The sequence below is a fragment of the Cherax quadricarinatus genome, chromosome 6, assembly GCF_038502225.1.
Source record: "Cherax quadricarinatus isolate ZL_2023a chromosome 6, ASM3850222v1, whole genome shotgun sequence".
NCBI lineage: Eukaryota > Metazoa > Arthropoda > Malacostraca > Decapoda > Parastacidae > Cherax > Cherax quadricarinatus.
The window spans coordinates 13,919,822-13,937,487 of NC_091297.1; the positions used below are offsets into that span (position 1 = coordinate 13,919,822).

Genomic DNA, 17,666 nt, shown 5'->3' on the forward strand with positions numbered 1-17,666 from the left:
GAGCTCTACACGGGAAAGTGGAACAGAATTCTTCCTCCGTAAGCCATGCACATCGTAAGAGGTGACTAAAATGCTGGGAGCAAGGGGCTAGCAACCCTTTCTCCTGTATACATTACTAAATTAAAAAAGGGAAATTTTAGTTTTTTTCTTTTTAGACCACCCTGCCTTGGTGGGATAAAGCCAGTTCATTAAAAAAAAAAAATTACTGAGTATACCAGGTAAAGTGTATGATAGGTTTATTACTGAAAAAATTAGAGATAAGGCAGAGAGCAGGATTGCAGATGAGCAAGGAGGATTTACAATGAGTAGGGGATGCGTAGATCAAGTGTTTACACTGAAGCATACAGTGGGCCCTCGACTTATGAAATCCAATTAATCCGTTCCAGATACCCAAAAGTATGAAAAAAAATTTTACCACATGAAATATACATTTTTATACACACAAAAAGAAGGATACATGCACAATATACTGTACTAAATGAAGAATAAATGACACTTACCTTTATTGAAGATGTAGTGATGAGTGATAAGACACTGTTTTTCTTGAACACTCTGGGATTTTCAGATACATGAGTAAAGGCTTCACTTTGCAATCCCCACTAGCATTACAAGAAAACATGAGAGTTAGCCTGTCTTTCATACGCTTGTGTCCTGGGAGTGCCTTTTCCTTCTGAGTAATGTAGGTCCTGACTGGCATTTTCTTCCAGAACAGGCCTGTTTCGTCACAATTAAACACTTATTGGGGTTGGAATTTTTCAGCTTCACCATGCCTTATCACACTGTGTATGCCACTATAATCCTCAACCCTTTCAGGGTCCAAACGTCCAATTTCAAAAGTGCACACCAGTGTCCAAGAATTTTCAAAAATTATTGTTATTTTTTCTTATGAAATGATCGAGAATCTTTTTCTAAAGGTAATAAAACAAAAAGTACAAACTTTGATGGAAAATTGACGAAATTATGCTCTCGCGAATTTTGATGTGTCAGCGATATTTACGCATCGGCGATTTTGCCGACTTTGACTCCCATTTTAGGCCAATTACCTTACTCCAGTCAACCAAATTCTTATCTATTTCACTAGTATTACTTCTATTCTATCGATTGAGCACAAGAAATTGCCAACTCATCTGTTTCAACTACAAAATAAAGTGATTGGAAATTGGTAATTTGGCCAATTTAGTGCAAAGTTCAAAATGAATGGTTCAGAGAACCTACATGTTGATAAATTAGACACATGTGCAACTCTTGAGTATCTTGTTTGAGGAAACGTTTCGCCACACAGTGGCTTCATCAGTCCATACGTAGGAGAAACTTGAAGAACAGGAGGAGAATGAAGTAATCAGTCCCTCAACCTTGAGTCGATGTGTTCATTCCATCAATCTTGAATTGATGGACTGAACACATCGACTCAAGGTTGAGGGACTGATTACCTCATTCTCCTCCTGTTCTTCAAGTTTCTCCTACGTATGGACTGATGAAGCCACTGTGTGACGAAACGTTTCCTCAATAAAGATACCCAAGAGTTGCACATGTGTCTAATTTATCAAAGTTCAAAATATTCCAATTTCAAAATAGGGTCCAGAATAAACAATGCAGGCATTCCTGGCACTAAACTAACATTTCCTCTGTTCATTAGTTATGTTTTCAGGCTTTACAAATGAATTACATTTTGATTTTAATTCACATAATGAATTTTTATTCAAACCAAAAAATAGAAGATTTACTGTCATGCAATATTGTAATAATTGTATAAATAATATCAGCACATTTGTGAACATATATTAGACCCACCAGCTGGCCTGTATCAGACGTGTGAGGTCATTTGTTTACTCTTGACTACTAAGATATTAGGTAATATGAAATTCAGAGACCAGCTGCTAAAAAGATTTAAAGCAAACAGACAGGATATTGCAGCACTAAATGAATTCCAAAGGGTGAGGAACAGAGTACAGAGACTTATAAAAGGAGCAAAGGCAAAGCACTATTGCTCAAAAATTGAAGAGTATAAGCATAACTCCAGAAAGCTCTAGCAACAACTAAAACAGTTGGGGTATAGCCATAAGCCAGAAGATAGGTCTAACATAGTACTCACTATCGATAATGAGGTATGCCACAAAACATCTAAGGTGGCAAATTGCTTTAATTCCTACTACACATCTGTTGCATCAACACTAGTAAGTAAACTACCAGCTGCATCAAATACCTTTAGCACAGACTCTGATAAGTTTCAAACATACTTTACCAATAAAGGGGTAACCCCAAACAGTTGTCAACTAGTAAGTGTATCTCATGACTTTATTCAAAAAGAACTAAGCAGGTTAAACCCAACTAAGAGCACAGGCCCTGATAACATCCCGTCTAAGTTCCTAAAAGATGGTGCTTCTGAACTGTCAATCCCTATTGCTCACATAATAAATCTATCAATCACCACTAATACCGTACCGGAGGGGTTCAAGGAGGCCAGAGTTACTCCTATCTTCAAGAAAAATAGTAGGTCTGATGTCAGCAACTATAGGCCTGCTAGTATACGCGGTATAATATCCAAAACTCTAGAAAGGGTGGTGTACTCTCAAGTAGTTAAGTACCTTAATGACAACAACATTCTACATAGCTATCAATCGGGCTTTAGAAGATCTTACCCAACCGACACCTCCCTAATTAATCTGATGGATTACCTGAGAACTGAAATGTCAAAGGGGAACCCTCATAGGTATGGTAACCTTAGACCTGCAAAAGGCCTTCGATACTGTCAACCACAATATATTATGTAAGAAACTTCAAGTTATCGGTATAGGTTCTGTAAAAAAATAACAAAAGGTGTATAGGTTCTGTAGACTGGTTTAAGTCCTACCTTAGCAACAGGAGACAAATTGTCAAAATCAACAAAACGGAATCAGAACCCCTGCCGATAACATGTGGAGTTCCCCAAGGTAGTATTCTGGGTCCCTTATTATTCTTATGTTATGTCAATGACATGCCTATCAGTGTCAAGTGCAAACTCCTACTGTATGCAGATGACAGTGCCCTGTTAGTGTCAGGTCAAGACCCACAAGATATAGCTAATGTTTCAACTCTGGAACTGGAGTTCTGCAGCAAATGGTTAGTAGACAACAAACTATCATTACACCTTGGGAAAACTGAAGCCATTCTCTTTGGCATGAAACATAAACTGAGAAGGGTAAATAATTTTAATGTCCAGTGTAATGGGGAGCCCATCACTTTGGTTTCATAAGTAAAACATCTGGGAATCCCCTTTGACCCATGCATGTCAGGAGAATTGATAGGGAACAGTGTAGTAAAGAAAGCAAATGCCAGACTGAAGTTCCTGTATAGACAAGCACAGTGTCTACCTACTGAGGCTCACAGGGCCCTATGTCTAGCCCTTATACAATGCCATATGGATTACGCTTGCTCTTCTTGGTACTCTGCCTTGGCAAAAAACTGAAAGATAGACTACAAATCACCCAGAACAAAATCGGAAGATTCATCCTGGGGCTGGGACCAAGAGAACATGTAGGCCAGGATGAATTACAGCAGTTGGATATGCTGAATGTTGAAGACAGAGTAAAACAACTGAAGCTAAATCGTGTTTATAAAATTGCTCACAAACAGTGTCCAGAATATCTTGCTGTCAATTTTGTCAAGGTTGGGGACCAAAGCAATCATAGTACTAGGGGGAGAGAGCACAACTTTTTAGTACCCACAGTCATTGGCCAGGCTTCAAACACCTTTTATTATTTTTTTTATTAACACACTGGCCGATTCCCACCAAGGCAGGGTGGCCCGAAAAAGAAAAACTTTCACCATCATTCACTCCATCACTGTCTTGCCAGAAGGGTGCTTTACATTACAATTTTGAAACTGCAACATTAACACCCCTCCTTCAGAGTGCAGGCACTGTACTTCCCATCTCCAGGACTCATGTCCGGCCTGCCGGTTTCCCTGAACCCCTTCATAAATGTTACTTTGCTCACACTCCAACAGCACGTCAATTATTAAAAACCATTTGTCTGCATTCACTCCTATCAAACACGCTCACGCATGCCCGCTGGAAGCCCAAGCCCCTCGCACACAAAACCTCCTTTACCCCCTCCCTCCAACCTTTCCTAGGCCGACCCCTACCCCGCCTTCCTTCCACTACAGACTGATACACTCGTGAAGTCATTCTGTTTCGCTCCATTCTCTCTACATGTCCGAACCACCTCAACAACCCTTCCTCAGCCCTCTGGACAACAGTTTTGGTAATCCCGCACCTCCTCCTAACTTCCAAACTACGAATTCTCTGCATTATATTCACACCACACATTTGCCCTCAGACATGACATCTCCACTGCCTCCAGCCTTCTCCTCACTGCAACATTCATCACCCATGCTTCACACCCATATAAGAGTGTTGGTAAAACTATACTCTCATACATTCCCCTCTTTGCCTCCAAGGACAAAGTTCTTTGTCTCCACAGACTCCAAAGTGCACTGCTCACCCTTTTCCCCTCATCAATTCTATGATTCACCTCATCTTTCATAGACCCATCCGCTGACACGTCCACTCCCAAATATCTGAATACATTCACCTCCTCCATACTCTCTCCCTCCAATCTGATATCCAATCTTTCATCACCTAATCTTTTCATTATCCTCATAACCTTACTCTTTCCTGTATTCACTTTTAATTTTCTTCTTTTGTATACCCTACCAAATTCATCCACCAACCTCTGCAACTTCTCTTCAGAATCTCCCAAGAGCACAGTGTCATCAGCAAAGAGCAACTGTGACAACTCCCACTTTATGTGTGATTCTTCATCTTTTAAGTCCATGCATCTTGCCAAGACCCTCACATTTACTTCTCTTACAACCCCATCTATAAATATATTAAACAACCACAGTGACATCACACATCCTTGTCTAAGGCCTACTTTTACTGGGAAATAATCTCCCTCTTTCTTACATACTCTAACTTGAGCCTCACTATCCTCATAAAAACTGTTCACTGCTTTCAGTAACCTACCTCCTACACCATACACCTGCAACATCTGCCACATTGCCCCCCTATCCACCCTGTCATATGCCTTTTCCAAATCCATAAATGCCACAAAAACCTCTTTAGCCTTATCTAAATACTGTTCACTTATATGTTTCACTGTAAACACCTGGTCCACACACCCCCTACCTTTCCTAAAGCCTCCTTGTTCATCTGCTATCCTATTCTCTGTCTTACTCTTAATTCTTTCAATAATAACTCTACCATACACTTTACCAGGTATACTCAACAGACTTATCCCCTATAATTTTTTCACTCTCTTTTGTCTCCTTTGAATTTATACAAGGAACTATGCATGCTCTCTGCCAATCCCTAGGTACCTTACCCTCATCCATACATTTATTAAATAATTGCACGAACCACTCCAAAACTATATCCCCACCTGCTTTTAACATTTCTATCTTTATCCCATCAATCCCAGCTGCCTTACCCCCTTTCATTTTACCTACTGCCTCACGAACTTCCCCCACACTCACAACTGGCTCTTCCTCACTCCTACAAGATGTTATTCCTCCTTGCCCTATACACGAAATCATAGCTTCCCTATCTTCAACAACATTTAACAATTCCTCAAAATATTCCTTCCATCTTCCCAACACCTCTAACTCTCCATTTAATAACTCTCCTCTCCTATTTTTAACTGACAAATCCATTTGTTCTCTAGGCTTTCTTAACTTGTTAATCTCACTCCAAAACTTTTTCTTATTTTCAACAAAATTTGTTGATAACATCTCACCCACTCTCTCATTTGCTCTCTTTTTACATTGCTTCACCACTCTCTTAACCTCTCTCTTTTTCTCCATATACTCTTCCCTCCTTGCATCACTTCTACTTTGTAAAAACTTCTCATATGCTAACTTTTTCTCCCTTACTACTCTCTTTACATCATCATTCCACCAATCGCTCCTCTTCCCTCCCGCACCCACTTTCCTGTAACCACAAACTTCTGCTGAACACTCTAACACTACATTTTTAAACCTACCCCATACCTCTTCGACCCCATTGCCTATGCTCTCATTTGCCCATCTATCCTCCAATAGCTGTTTATATCTTACCCTAACTGCCTCCTCTTTTAGTTTATAAACCTTCACCTCTCTCTTCCCTGATGCTTCTATTCTCCTTGTATCCCATCTACCTTTTACTCTCAGTGTAGCTACAACTAAGAAGTGATCTGATATATCTGTGGCCCCTTTATAAACATGTACATCCTGAAGTCTACTCAACAGTCTTTTATCTACCAATACATAATCCAACAAACTACTGTCATTTTGCCCTACATCATATCTTGTATACTTATTTATCCTCTTTTTCTTAAAATATGTATTACCTATAACTAAACCCCTTTCTATACAAAGTTCAATCAAAGGGCTCCCATTATCATTTACACCTGGCACCCCAAACTTACCTACCACACCCTCTCTAAAGTTTCTCCTACTTTACCATTCACGTCCCCTACCACAATTGCTCTCTCACTTGGTTCAAAGGTTCCTATACATTCACTTAACATCTCCCAAAATCTCTCTCTCTCCTCTACATTCCTCTCTTCTCCAGGTGCATACACACTTATTATGACCCACTTTTCACATCCAACCTTTACTTTAATCCACATAATCCTTGAATTTACACATTCATATTCTCTTTTCTCCTTCCATAACTGATCCTTCAACATTACTGCTACCCCTTCCTTAGCTCTAACTCTCTCAGATACTCCAGATTTAATCCCGTTTATTTCCCCCCACCGAAACTCCCCTACCCCCTTCAGCTTTGTTTCGTTTAGGGCCAGGACATCCAACTTCTTTTCATTCATAACATCAGCAATCATCTGTTTCTTGTCATCCGCACTACATCCACGCACATTTAAGCATCCCAGTTTTATAAAGTTTTTCTTCTTCTCTTTTTTAGTAAAGTCTACAGGAGAAGGGGTTACTAGCCCATCGCTCCCGGCATTTTAGTCGCCTCATACGACACGCATGGCTTACAGAGGAAAGATTCTTTTCCACTTCCCCATGGATAATAGAAGGAATAAAGAAGAACAAGAGCTATTTAGAAAAAGGAGAAAAACCTAGATGTATGTATATATATATGCATGTGCGTGTCTGTGAAGTGTGACCAAAGTGTATGTAGGAGTAGCAAGATATCCCTGTTATCTAGCGTGTTTATGAGACAGAAAATGACACCAGCAATCCTACCATCATGCAAAACAGTTACAGGTTTCTGTTTCACAGTCATCTGGCAGGACGTCAAATCCTACTCTGTACCCAGAAGAATGTCAGGCACTTTGTCCCATCCCACATGCTCTTCCAAGTCACACTAATCCCAGATTGTAGTGAGGCACCTCATCCCTTGTTTGGTTCTCGTAGAAATCTGGGGAAGAGGCAACCTCCATTTCAACACTCGGAGTTTCTCCAGAAACATTAAGGAAGTCCTCCATGATATTTACCTGCTTCATGGAGGTTAGTAAGTAAGTAAGTAAGTTTATTCAGGTATACACAAATACAGTTACATGTAATTATCATACATAGCAGCATATGTGTAGAGAACCTAGGATAACCCAAAAAAGTCAGACAGAGTGACTTATTCCCACTGGGGTCCTTTTACCTTATTTTATTTTTTTTTTTCAACAAGTCGGCCATCTCCCACTGAGGCAGGGTGACCCAAAAAAGAAAGAAAATCCCCAAAAAGAAAATACATTCATCATCATTCAACACTTTCACCACACTCACACATTATCACTGCTTTTGCAGAGGTGCTCAGAATACAACAGTTTAGAAGCATATACGTATAAAGATACACAACATATCCCTCCAAACTGCAAATATCCCAAACCCCTCCTTTAAAGCGCAGGCATTGTACTTCCCATTTCCAGGACTCAAGTCCAACTATATGAAAATATTATAATATAAATGTTATAATATTTTCTTATTATTCTATAATGAAGATAACATCTTATTATCATAATAAGACTATCTACAATACGAGGGTCATTACTAGGAATAAGGTAAAATTTACACGTATGTTATCTAAAAAATAGAAAATCATTCCCTTCCCTTTCTGTAGCTACATTCATCAGACACCTTTTGGCACTCTTCTTGAACTGGTTCATGCTGTGACCGGCTTTGACATGTGCGGGTAGTCTGTTCCATTCCTTTATTGCTGTACAATAAAAGGTCAAATTGTGTAGTAGATAGTCTTTTTAGTATGATAATAAGATGTTATCTTCATTATAAAATAATAAGAAAATATTATAACATTTATATTATAATAATAAGGTAAAAGGACCCCAATGGAAATAAGTCACTCTGACTTTTTTGGGTTATCCTAGGTTCTCTACACATTATGCTGCTATGTATGATAATTCTTTGTAACTGTATTTGTGTATACCTGAATAAACTTACTTACTTACTTACTAACCTCCATGAAGCAGGTAAATATCATGGAGGACTTCCTTAATGTTTCTGAAGAAACTCCGAGTGTTGAAATGGAGGTTACCTCTTCCCCGGAATTCTACGAGAACCAAACAAGGGATGAGGTGCCTCACTACAATCTGGGATTAGTGTGTCTTGGAAGAGCATGTGGGATGGGACAAAGTGCCTGACATTCTTCTGGGTACAGAGTAGGATTTGACTTCAGATACACTGCCAATTAGTGGCAGTGTATCTGAAACTCGCTCGTAACTTGGATTTTGGCTTGCAACTCAAAGCAAAAACTCGACCGAGCGATGGCTCGTAACTCGGAAAACTTGTAAGTTGGGGCACTCGTAAGTCAAGGTACCACTGTACTTACAGGTGACTTCAACATAGACCTCATCCATGACCACAACCCACAAGTAACTGAATTCACAAACACTATGAGCAACTGCTTACTTCTGCCAACTATAACAAAACCTACAAGACTCTCTGAGACAAGTGCCTCATTACTTGACCATATCTGGACAAACACTATCCCCATTAAAAGCAGGCATAATCACAGATAACATCATTGACCACTATCCCACCTTTCTCATAACCAATTTATGTAAATTGCCCCAGGACACAGGTATGATCACATTCCGACTACATGACGAGTCATCAGTTAATAACTTTATTTCAGCATTAAATAATATTGACTGGCAGAGTGATCTAGCAGTCAACCTCGATATTGATGAATGTATTAATATTTTTTTACAAAAAAAACCCAAACCCTCCATAACAGGCATTGCCCAATAAAAACAAAGCAGATCACAGCAGACTAAACAGCTCCTAGCTTACAAACAGCATCCTCAAATCTACTGATAAAAAAATCTATGTGAAAAAAGTACAGAATGGGTCTAATAGCAAATGATTTGACAAAACTTTACTCATCAATACTAACTAATCTAATAAGGTCAAAAAAACTGTATTACGAAAACTGATTTCATGACAATACTATTGATAGTGATATGAAAAAGACCTGGAAAAACCTATCTGAAATTCTAGGATCTATAAAGCTGTCTCAAAACAGAGTGATTAACTTAATGAAATGAGAAGAACCTCTCCTCCAGGCAACAGATACTGCCAACAAACTTAATGTCTTTTTCTAGACTGCAGGAACAAAGCTAGCAAGCAAAATCCAAAACTCAAACATTCAGCCAAAAGACTACCTCACTGGTAACAACCCAAATACTCTACTTCTAACCCCAACAAACCCTACGGAAATCTCGTTCATCCTCAAAACACTAAAGAACAAGACAGGAGACCTAAATAACTTTCCACCACTCATGTATAAAAAAAAGTTTCTCACGTGTTGTCACCAATTACTGCAACTCTTTTTAACAAATCCATTTAATCTCTCACCTTCCCATCCATTCTCAAGACAACAAGGGTCACCCTGATCCTCAAAGGAAGTGATCCGACTGAACTGAACAACTATAGGTCTATATCAAACTTGCCCCTACTATCTAAAGTCTTCGAAAAATTAATTCACAAACAAGTCTACTCCTACTTAGTATCCCACATCATACTTAACCCCTGTCAGCTTGGATTTAGACAAAAAAAAGTACTAATGATGCAATTATACATATGCTTGACCTAATATATTTGGCACTCGAAAAAATGAAATTCTCTGGGACTTTTCACAGACCTACAAAAAGCTTTTCATACAGTTGACCATGACCTATTGCACTTAAAACTTGAACATTATGGGGCCAAAGGACACTCTCTCGATTACTTAAAATCTTATCTTAGCAACAGAAACCAGTATGTACGTATACACAAATAGTGCAAACTCCACTATACAATGTGTTCTTGTTGGAGTCCCACAGGGTAGTGTCCTTGGCCCACTTCTCTTTCTCATTTACGTCAATGACCTCCCAAACGCATCTAAACTCCTTAAACTCATTTTATTTGCAGATGACACTTGTGTCTTCTCTCACCCAAACCCAACTATACTAACAATGTAAATTATGAACTACTAAATATATCTACTTAGATGACTACCAACAAACTTACTCTCAATATAGACAAAACCTACTTCATGCTATTTGGAAACAGAGCTTCAAATGCACAGCTAAACATATTGATAAATGGTTCACCCATTTCAAGATACACAGAGGGCAAATTTCTAGCTCTCCACTTTGACTACAGTCTCAAATTCCAGATCCACATACAGCAAATATCCAAGAAAGTCTCCAAAACAGTAGGCATCCTTTCAAAGATACGGTACTATGTACCCCAAACAGCTCTTCTTGCTCTTTACTACTCTCTCATTTACCCTTACCTTACCTATGGTATCTGTGCATGGGGCTCAACCACAGCAAATAATTTTAAACCTTTAATAACCCAACAAAAAGCTGCAGTGCAATTGATTATTTACCAACTCCTGCACAAGACAGCACACTCCACCACTTTTTAAGAGCCTTAACTTGCTTAACATACAAAACATTGGCACTTATTATTGTGCCTACTACACACACAGAACATTATACTCAAATATTAGCCCTCCTCTCAAACTCCTCCTTGATAACTACAACAGAACACACAGCCATAATACAAGGCACAAATCACTCTTCAATATCCCTAGTGTCCATCTCTCCCTATGCAAAAATGCTTTGCACATAAAGGGCCCGAAGATCTAGAATTCATTGCCAGAACATACTAAAAGGTCCGTGCCTGCAATCAATTTAAGACCCTACTTAGAAATCACCACATCACCCAAAATTAACCAGAAAAACACCTTCCTTAACATTTACCAGTTACCCAAAAGTTACTCAAAAAACTTCTAAATACGTAATTTATGATTGCTCAACTATTTGATCATTTAATTCAAACTTAAAATTGTTTCAATTTCATTGTTTAAAATTGTGCTAAATTGAAATACTTCATATTGTAAATTGTGCTTGATGATTGCTCAACTGTTTAATCATAACTTCAAACTTAAAATTCTTTGAACTTCATTATTTTAAATTATGATAAATTGCAATACTGTATTTTTTATGTATACTATATCACAACTGTAATTATTCTCTACCGAACTTACTAAAGCCATAAAGCATGAACTAGTTGAATACTCAATTTTCTTCTATTCACTGTAACTCACCTAACGACCATATGTAAAATTACAGCACTGTAATCTTAAGCTAGTCTTAAGCTTACTCAAAATGCTCTGCATATAAAGGGGCTTTTGGGATGTTCACCAAATTGTTATACTCCTTTGTACAAACATGTATCATGCTAAAATAAACTTGTAATTGTTATTATTATTCAGCATTAGTATTAGTCTGCCCGAAATGAACAGCATGTTAGTGGTTTTCTTTTAGCTTAACAATATTTTATTACATGCAAACTACATTTTTTTATACTGTGCAAGGAAATAAAATGTTTGTTTGTTATTTTTAACTTTGATCTACCCAGTGTTACAATATCCAACTTCTTTTTTATTCATAGCTTTTAACAATGAGTTTCTTTCTTAACAGCTGTACTAAAGCCAGATTTTTTTTTTTTTTATTATCACACTGGCCGATTCCCACCAAGGCAGGGTGGCCCGAAAAAGAAAAACTTTCACCATCATTCACTCCATCACTGTCTTGCCAGAAGGGTGCTTTACACTACAGTTTTTAAACTGCAACATTTACACCCCTCCTTCAGAGTGCAGGCACTGTACTTCCCATCTCCAGGACTCAAGTCCGGCCTGCCGGTTTCCCTGAACCCCTTCATAAATGTTACTTTGCTCACACTCCAACAGCACGTCAAGTATTAAAAACCATTTGTCTCCATTCACTCCTATCAAACACGCTCACGCATGCCTGCTGGAAGTCCAAGCCCCTCGCACACAAAACCTCCTTTACCCCGTCCCTCCAACCTTTCCTAGGCCGACCCCTACCCCACCTTCCTTCCACTACAGACTGATACACTCTTGAAGTCATTCTGTTTCACTCCATTCTCTCTACATGTCCGAACCACCTCAACAACCCTTCCTCAGCCCTCTGGAAAACAGTTTTGGTAATCCCGCACCTCCTCCTAACTTCCAAACTACGAATTCTCTGCATTATATTCACACCACACATTGCCCTCAGACATGACATCTCCACTGCCTCCAGCCTTCTCCTCGCTGCAACATTCATCACCCATGCTTCACACCCATATAAGAGCATTGGTAAAACTATACTCTCATACATTCCCCTCTTTGCCTCCAAGGACAAAGTTCTTTGTCTCCACAGACTCCTAAGTGCACCACTCACCCTTTTCCCCTCATCAATTCTATGATTCACTTCATCTTTCATAGACCCATCTGCTGACACGTCCACTCCCAAATATCTGAATACATTCACCTCCTCCATACTCTCTCCCTCCAATCTGATATCCAATCTTTCATCACCTAATCTTTTTGTTATCCTCATAACCTTACTCTTTCCTGTATTCACCTTTAATTTTCTTCTTTTGCACTCCCTACCAAATTCATCCACCAATCTCTGCAACTTCTCTTCAGATATATTTAAAAAAAAATCTTCTTTTTTCTTTTCTTAGTAAATGGTATAGGATGAAGCATTAGTAGCTCCTTGCTTCAGGCAATACTAGTCTTTCTACCTCTGTATGTTAGAAGTGATCAAGGTCCCAGGACTGAAATGTTTTCTAATAAATATGTCATAGTGTTTACTTATGTGTCTTTCTAAACCAACCTGGCAGTATTTATTACCAAGGTTAATACCAGTACTAGTCATCATGAATGACACGCATGGCTTACGGAGAAAAGATTCAAACCTACTTCCCAGTGAAAACTGGCTTGACACTTTACAGTGACTGAAATACCAGGAAGATGAACTGACATGATACCACTCCCTCAAAGTAATGGTGTTTCCAGAAAGAATAATTTAGCAAATATGGCTAAACTAATTTTAGAGACATCACATTAATACTAAGGCTTATTTTTACTTTTAATTTCCACTGCAGACAAATTACTGTAAATAGAAGTAACTATCCTGAAAAGATTCATAGTGCATTTCATTCAAAAGTTTATGAAATACTATGGCCATAAAATTTTAGACCTTACCTGATATTAGCCTCGAAGACCTGCACTGTTGAGTTCTTATCAAAGCTAACATTTTCAATGACTAGCTTCACAGCTTTACGGAATTCTTCTGCATCACCAAGAATAGCAAGTGTATCTAAAGCATCAATCAATGTCAAAGAATAATCTCCAAGGATGTCATTGATGTTGATATTGGACCTGAAGAAAAAATAAAGCTATCAACCAACTAAGTTGCTTTTCAAAATTTATTTACTAAATTTTTAAATTAGGTAAGTCTTTCCCTATTTTATAAACTTCAAAAAATTCTGATTATGGCATATAAAAAAAATCAATAAGCAAGAAAGCTCAGGTATACTAACAGACATTCTCTAAATTATTAAAGTACAATAGATCTCCTTTTGGTAAAAAGTGTGTATATTGGTACAGGTCGGCCATCACTAATCCGGTATCATCGGGACCTGTAGGGTGCCGGATTAGTGACTTTGCCGGATTACAGAGTGGTTAGGTTAGAATACATTTAACCCAACGGCGATATTTACTCATCGGCAATTTCACCCAATTTATGCACTATTTTTGGCCTATTCCATTGTTCCAGTCTACCAAACTCATAGCTATTTCACTAGCATTCCTTCTGTAGTGCTGCTGAACCCTTTGAGGGTTGACAGGCCCTCTCCCAGACTTGTTCTCAGGGTCGAAAAATATTTGAAAAAAATTATAGTTTTTTTTCAAATGTTATAGGCTAAACAAATTTTTTTTTTGCCATCAATACTTACCGAGATATGGAGGCGTGAAGTTGACGGAAACTGAACCACCTAAGGCAACATCGCCGACTGCTGGTCAACCGGTAATCATTTATTTTGTTTTTTTTTTTCTACTTTTTTCTATTATTTTTTAATATTTTTTCTTTTCAAGTAACTTTTATGGCCTGTAAGACCAATATAAGGACTATTTTGTATATATTCACTCTTTCTATACTACACAATAATTGCACAAACACTGCTGTCATTATATTGTTTACAAAACATGTTTACACAAACGAACAATATAAAATGTTGTTTATTACTATTTTTCTATATTATACAGTGGACCCCCGGTTCGCGAAGTCATCGGTATCCGATAAATCCAGTATCCAATAAATCCGGTATCCGATAAATCCGGTATCCGATAAATCCGGTATCCGATAAATCCGGTATCCTATAAATCCGTTACAAAACCCGGTATGCGATACGATTCGTACAAGATGTGTCCACGTGTGGCCTGAACTGCCCCGTGTGTGCCAGTGTTTACAAGCCAGCCAGTGTGCGCGCATCTAAGGATACATTCGGTACATTCCATATTATCCATATTATCACTGTTTTTGGTGCTTGTTTCTGCAAAATAAGTCACCATGGGCCCCAAGAAAGCTTCTAGTGCCAACCCATCGAGACCAAGGGTGCTAATGACTATTGAAATGAAGAAAGAGATACAGGTCTCCCTCAACATTTACGTTTTCAGCTTTCGCGGGCTTCACACATTCGCGAATTCCCAACCGCCAAATTCCCAGCCACCAAATTCCCAGCCGCCAAATCATATTTAAGTTTCCCGCCACCTGCGAGTCCCTACTACCCTCCCACCGACCCCCGCAACTGGCAGCCAGCCCTCCCACCACTCAGTGTGGAGAGTGTTTTGTTTTTTCATTATTTGCTATTAAACTACAGTATAAATAATGTAAACCCATTCATGACTGCATATTGAAATGGCTATTCGGACAGGTATTGGACGGTGACATGTGTTTACTCTTGAACACAGCAAAGAATCAAACATTTCTGCTACTGCTAATAATAACAATAGTAATAATAATAATAATAATAATAATAATAATAATAATAATAATAATAATAATAATAATAATAATAATAATAAATACGATATAATTGAAGAAGGAAATTGTACAAAAATACTAGGGAGTGGTTGACACATCGTCGGTGTGCCTTTGTTTATGCTAGAGTGAACATTAGTCTCCCTGCTCTTCCAAACATTTCACAATAATTCATTGTGTTTGGTGCTTGTAGATTGAGTGCGACTGGAGTGGTAGAGGCAGTGGTTGAGGCAGCAATTAAGGCAGCGATTGCAGCAGTGGGTGAGGCAGCTGTTGAGGCAGCTGTTGAGGCAGCGATTGAGGCAGTGGTTGAGGCAGCTGTTGAGGCAGCGATTGAGGCAGTGGGTGAGGCAGCTGTTGAGGCTGCTGTTGAGGCAGTGGTTGAGGCAGCTGTTGAGGAAGCGACTGAGGCAGTGGTTGAGGCAGCGGTTGAGGCAGCGGTTGAGGCAGTGGTATTTAATAACATACATGTTATTAATAATATGTACTATTATTATTTATAACATATATGTTATTAAATACCACTGCCTCAACTGCTGAATTTTTGTGAAATGTTTGGAAGAGCAGGGAGACTAATGTTCACTCCAGCATAAACAAAGCCACACTGATGATGTGTCAACCACTCCCTCGTATTTTTGTACAATTTATTTATTTGTTTATTTATTTATTAATTTGAACATGATACAGAGAAGTACAAGAAATACAATTTTTAAAGTGCAGCATGCCAAAGCCCCTTGTATGCAGAGCATTATGGGCAGGCTTAAAATTAACTTAAGATTAACTAAGCAATGATATATTCAGTGATACAAAAATTATTGTGAAACAGATAACAATTTAGTACAAATGAGTATTACAAACACAGGTCATATGGTCATTTACTGTGTTGCTGTGTAATCAGTAGAATGGAGTATTCTGTTAGGTAATGAAGTTAAATAGTAACAAAGTTTGATTGGGTCACAGGTTGACATTTATGAGATACAATAATGAGATACATATATGAGATACAATTATTCAGTATTTACAGTGGAACCTCAAATATCGAACTTTCTTCAGTCCAGAAGGCTGTTCGAGTGCCTTTACCGAATGAATTTATTCCCATCAGGAATAATGTAAATTAGATTAGTCCATTTCAGACCCTCAAAAATACACTTATAAAAGCACTTACAAAAATACACTTACATAATTGGTTGTGTTGGGAGCAGTTCGATTTTTGAGGTTCCACTGTATTTAATTGTGGGTGAGTAAGTGATTTTTGAGAAGAGACTTGAATTCATAAACAGACAGTGTTTCTTTTATATTCACAGGTAATGAATTCCAGATTTTAGGGCCTTTTATGTGCATTGAGTTTTTGCATAGCGTGAGATGGACACGAGGAACATCAAAGAGTGATCTGTGCCTTGTGTTATGGTCATGTGTTCTGTTGAGGTTGGTAAGGAGATGTTTGAGGGGAGTGTTTATGTCAGAGTTTAGTGTTCTATGTATGTAGTAGGTGCAGTAATAAGTATGGATGTTTTGTATTGTGAGTAGGTTTAGAGTTTTGAATATTGGTGGAGTGTGCTGTCTGTAGTGGGAATTTGTTATCATTCTGACTGCAGCCTTTTGTTGGGTGATTAGTGGTCTGAGATGGTTTATTGTTGTTGAGCCCCATGCACAAATTCCATAGGTGAGATAGGGGTAAATAAGTGAGTGATATAGGGCCAGGAGGGCTGACTGTGGAACATAGTATCGTATCTTCGATAGTATGCCTACGGTCTTGGAAATTTTTGGGGGAAATTTGTAGTATATGTGTTTGAAATTTGAGTCTATTATCAAGGTGGATTCCTAAGAATTTACCCTCTGTGCATTTTGTGATAGGTGATCCATTTATCATTATGTTAAGAGACACATCTGTAGCTCTGTTACCAAACTGAATGTAGTAGGTTTTGTCAATGTTTAGAGTAAGTTTGTTGGTCCTCATCCAGGTTGATATTTTCTGTAATTCGGTATTTACAGTATTGGCTAGCATGACTGGGCTCGGGTGAGAGTAGACGTATTTAGTGTCATCTGCAAATAGTGTGGGTTTGAGTAGTTGCGATGCATTTGGTAGGTCATTTATGTATGTATATGAGAAAGAGAAGAGGGCCTAGGACACTTCCCTATGGGACACCAACTGTAATTGGCTGTGCGGAAGAGTTCGCCCCATTTGTGTACACATACATGTATTGGCTTCTGTTGCTGAGGTATGACTTTAGGTAGTTGAGGGAGTACCCTCTTATACCATAGTGCAACAATTTTATGTGGAGCAAGTCG

At 38.5% G+C, this 17,666-nt stretch overlaps 1 protein-coding gene across 3 annotated transcripts in view; it reads right to left on the reverse strand.

Annotated features, from left to right (window-relative positions):
* LOC128694123 (ER degradation-enhancing alpha-mannosidase-like protein 1) overlaps positions 1–17,666 on the reverse strand; it is a 137,179-nt gene that overhangs the window by 97,219 nt on the left and 22,294 nt on the right. For 2 of the 3 annotated variants that reach the window (XM_070080498.1, XM_070080488.1), the window contains exon 2: positions 13,541–13,717. The exons of the other annotated variant lie outside the window; for it this stretch is intronic. In XM_070080498.1, coding sequence (XP_069936599.1) covers positions 13,541–13,717 — 177 coding nt within the window. The remainder of the gene's footprint in view (positions 1–13,540; positions 13,718–17,666) is intronic. 3 annotated transcript variants of the gene reach the window in all.